The sequence below is a fragment of the Corvus brachyrhynchos genome, unplaced genomic scaffold (genome assembly GCF_000691975.1).
Source record: "Corvus brachyrhynchos isolate BGI_N302 unplaced genomic scaffold, ASM69197v1 scaffold148, whole genome shotgun sequence".
Classification (NCBI taxonomy): domain Eukaryota; kingdom Metazoa; phylum Chordata; class Aves; order Passeriformes; family Corvidae; genus Corvus; species Corvus brachyrhynchos.
This window is the reverse complement of record NW_008239785.1, coordinates 3,155,819-3,159,191: the sequence shown is the minus strand read 5'-3', so window position 1 is coordinate 3,159,191 and position 3,373 is coordinate 3,155,819. Positions and strand designations below refer to the sequence as shown.

General features: G+C 49.2%; 1 protein-coding gene and 1 non-coding gene across 2 annotated transcripts in view; both read left to right on the top strand.

Annotated features, from left to right (window-relative positions):
- Nucleotides 1-3,373, top strand: part of KCTD2 (potassium channel tetramerization domain containing 2) — a 23,330-nt gene that overhangs the window by 1,459 nt on the left and 18,498 nt on the right. Inside the window, exon 2 of the mRNA XM_008640644.2 lies at nt 47-155. Coding sequence (XP_008638866.1) covers nt 47-155 — 109 coding nt within the window. The remainder of the gene's footprint in view (nt 1-46; nt 156-3,373) is intronic.
- TRNAR-UCU lies at nt 2,367-2,439 on the top strand. Its single transcript has one exon. It is a non-coding gene; the product is annotated as a tRNA-Arg (tRNA).

Sequence of the window (3,373 nt, the reverse complement as noted above, 5' to 3'; positions counted from 1 at the left end):
GAACCCCCCCGGGACCCCCCGACACCGCCCCCGATGTGTCTTCCAGGAGGAGCTACAGCCGCCCGCCCTCGACATCCCCATGGGTGAGCCCCCTCCCACCCCAGCACACCCGTGCCGGGGGCCGGGCAGCGCCCCCGGGCACCGAGCTCGGCCCCGTCCCGGCTCAGCCACTGCCCCTCTCTTCCAGCTCGCCTGACCGTGTCCTACAGCCGGAGCAGCGGGCCCGGCGGGCAGAATGTTAATAAAGGTGAGGAACAGCTCCTCCCTTGGAAAAAAATCACCGTTTCCGGTTGGTTTTCTGTACCGTGTGGCAAATGTTGAGAACTTGAAGTTAAACAGCGTCTTCTTGCTGCTGGATACTTATTCTTCATCGTCGTCACCCTGCATTTTAACACAACTTCTGAGTCTTCGTGGTGCTGGAGACCAGTGGTAGCACATTTGATGCTCCTAGGATAGGAACCCTGCGAGTGATGCTTCGTGCTGCGGGTGCCACATGGAGCACCAGCTCTATCCATACATCAAATATAATAGAGCCAGCTGGATTCTGAAGGTTCACTGTGCAATAAATTCTCAGCTTAATTCAAATAAACCTAAAATACTGCCTGTTCTGCCATTAAAAATGAGGTAGGCAGTGGCTGGCAATAAATTCTGTAGTGTCTAGAAAGGCAAATACCACGACAGGTACACGTTTGTCTTGTAGAGTGGTGTGTAAAAATACAGCAAGAAAAGAATTGTGACCTTTCAGGAAATTCATCATGGAATCATCCCATGTTGAAAGCCAGCAGAGATCAGGCTGAATTACCCCATAAATCTGAGCAAGGCAGGCTGTGACATGGAAACAAAGACCCTGTTTTTCCTCCCAGTGAATTCCAAGGCGGAGGTTCGGTTCCACCTGGCATCGGCCGACTGGATTCCCGAAGCTGTGAGAGAAAAAATGGCTCTAATGGTACCAACCCTCCCCTTCCAACCATGGTATCAATGTCTTAGTGTCAGAACAGGACAGTTCCAGTGAGGTTTCAGTGGTCACATCACGTTTTCCCATCCTTTCAGCACAGGAATAAGATAAACCGGGCTGGTGAACTGATTGTGACCTCGGAGGAGAGTCGCTACCAAATGAGGAATCTGGCGATTTGTCTGGAAAAAATCCGGACCATGGTCACGGAGGCCATCGAGAAACCCAAGGAGGTGTCTAAGGAGACAACACAGAAGCTCATAGAGAGGTATCTTCATTAAAATGGTCTCTATTTGGGTTCAGGCTATCACGTTACACAATTCAGTTTGCAGCATTTTTAAACAATCTTGTTCATACTCATTTAAATTACCTTTTTTAAAGACTATCATTGATCCATTCGATTTTAACTGCTTTCCTGGGTAATATCCCCAGAACAGGGACTGGGTTTTTGCTATCTGAGGATGTTTGTTGGTTCATCAGATCTCAGAAGCTGAATATTTAAATGTTTTCTTTGTACACTGAGGGATCTTTTGATTTTGTTTTAGGGTGGAAAAAATGAACCGTGAACGGCTACGACAGAAAAAAATACACTCAACTATAAAACAGAGCAGGAAGGCAGATTTCGACTGAGAACAGCAGAGATCCAAGTCTTTGGCATTCCATCTCCCTAAAGAAGTGGTGTTGGCAGCTGTAGATGATGCTAAACTCATGAGCTGTATTGAATAAAAATAGCCTGAAAGTGTAAATAAAAATATTTAACATCTTCTTTTGTAGCCAGTGATACACTGTGATGGCCTGTCAATCATTTTCCAGAATAATTATCGTTCACATTTGAGAGGAACTAAAAATTCTGATTTTTGTCAGCCACTCTCTTGTTTTTTTAATGTTTTTTGTGTTCCTCAAGCAGCCTGTGCTCCATCAGAGCACCGTCTGCTGCTGAACACAAAGCTACAGCAGATTTTTAGGGGAAGAATTTTTTGAAGAGAAAAAGCAGTCTCAACAACATATCTAAGTAGAAAATAGAATCTTAAAGCATTAAGGTTGGAAAAAACCACAAGGATCATCAAGTCCATCCCTTAGAGTATCCACTGTTTCTTTCCTTCTATTTCCTTCCTTTCAGCTTTATTCCGTTTACTGATTTTTATCTAACCAAACAAAGCACATCATTTGGTTAAGCTAAAGCCACATCAGGAATTTGGCAGAAATGTCAGCACTAGGAGACAGAACGCACCCTGTGAGTACAGGAGGCTTCTGGCCTTTGAAGTGGGACACCAGAGTCCTTTGGATGAGTGTTCCAGGCTCGTTCATGGACCCTGTTTAATGAGAATGAAGCTCTGTGGTGTGATGTGTTTCACCACTCCACTGTGGGAGGCTCAAAGAAACCAAAATGAGCCTTTTTTTGATGCTTGGCAGGGCCCCAGTGGCCTAATGGATAAGGCACTGGCCTTCTAAGTCAGGGATTGTGGGTTCGAGTCCCACCTGGGGTGGGGAGAGGTGGTCCTGCTTTTGGAAAACCCCAAATAAAAAGGGAAGTCATCCCTGGGGTTTGTTTGGGGTACAGGGAGGTGTCAGGGCTTTGCTGCATCCCCTTTGGAGGGGGAGCTTTCAGCTCTCCCCTGACAATGTTTGCATCTGCAAAGAGAGTTCAGAACCCAGATCCTCCCCGGAATGGAATGCTGGGGGGATGCAGGACCACACCAATGCATCCTGACATCCCGGGAAGCCCTGCCCCGGCCTCACCACCTCCACCTCTGCATTGCCTGCTCAGCACCAGGAGCAGACACCACATTTCACATTTTCCCCCACCGAAAGCTTCTCTGCATGGAATCACTGAATCATCCAGGGTGGAAAAGACCTCTAAGATTTATCAAGTCCAACCCAGCACTGCCAGGTTCACCATCAAACCAAGTCCCCAAATGCCACATGCACACACGTTTTGAACGCTTCCAGGGACGGTGAATCCCCTTCTTCCCTAGGCATGGGAGGGGGGTCCCTGCCAGCACCCATCTCACAGGCACAGGTGTCTGAAGCTCGGTGTCGTGCCCTGGCCTCTACAAACAGGGGCATGTCGCTGCTTCCGACGTTTTTGTGACACTGAACGTCATCCCGCCATCATCATCCAGGACAGCAACAGCCTCAGCTGAGCCTCCCCATCCCCAGGAGACCTCGCTGCCAGGATCACCCGCTGCTCAGGGCTTCTTTCCCCCAGATTTGCAAAACCTTGGTTCAAGCAAAGGCGTAAAGCCCTGGACAAGCCCTGACACCGGGGCGCGGAGGAGCCGGGAATTTCAGGGATTAAACGCAGATTCCGAGCTTCCGCCTGGTTTAGTACCACGAAAAATGTCTGACCCGCGCCGGGACGTGCGAGACGGAGGCCGGGGCGCCGGCAGGGGCTGCAGGAAGGGGCGCCCCGCGCTCTCC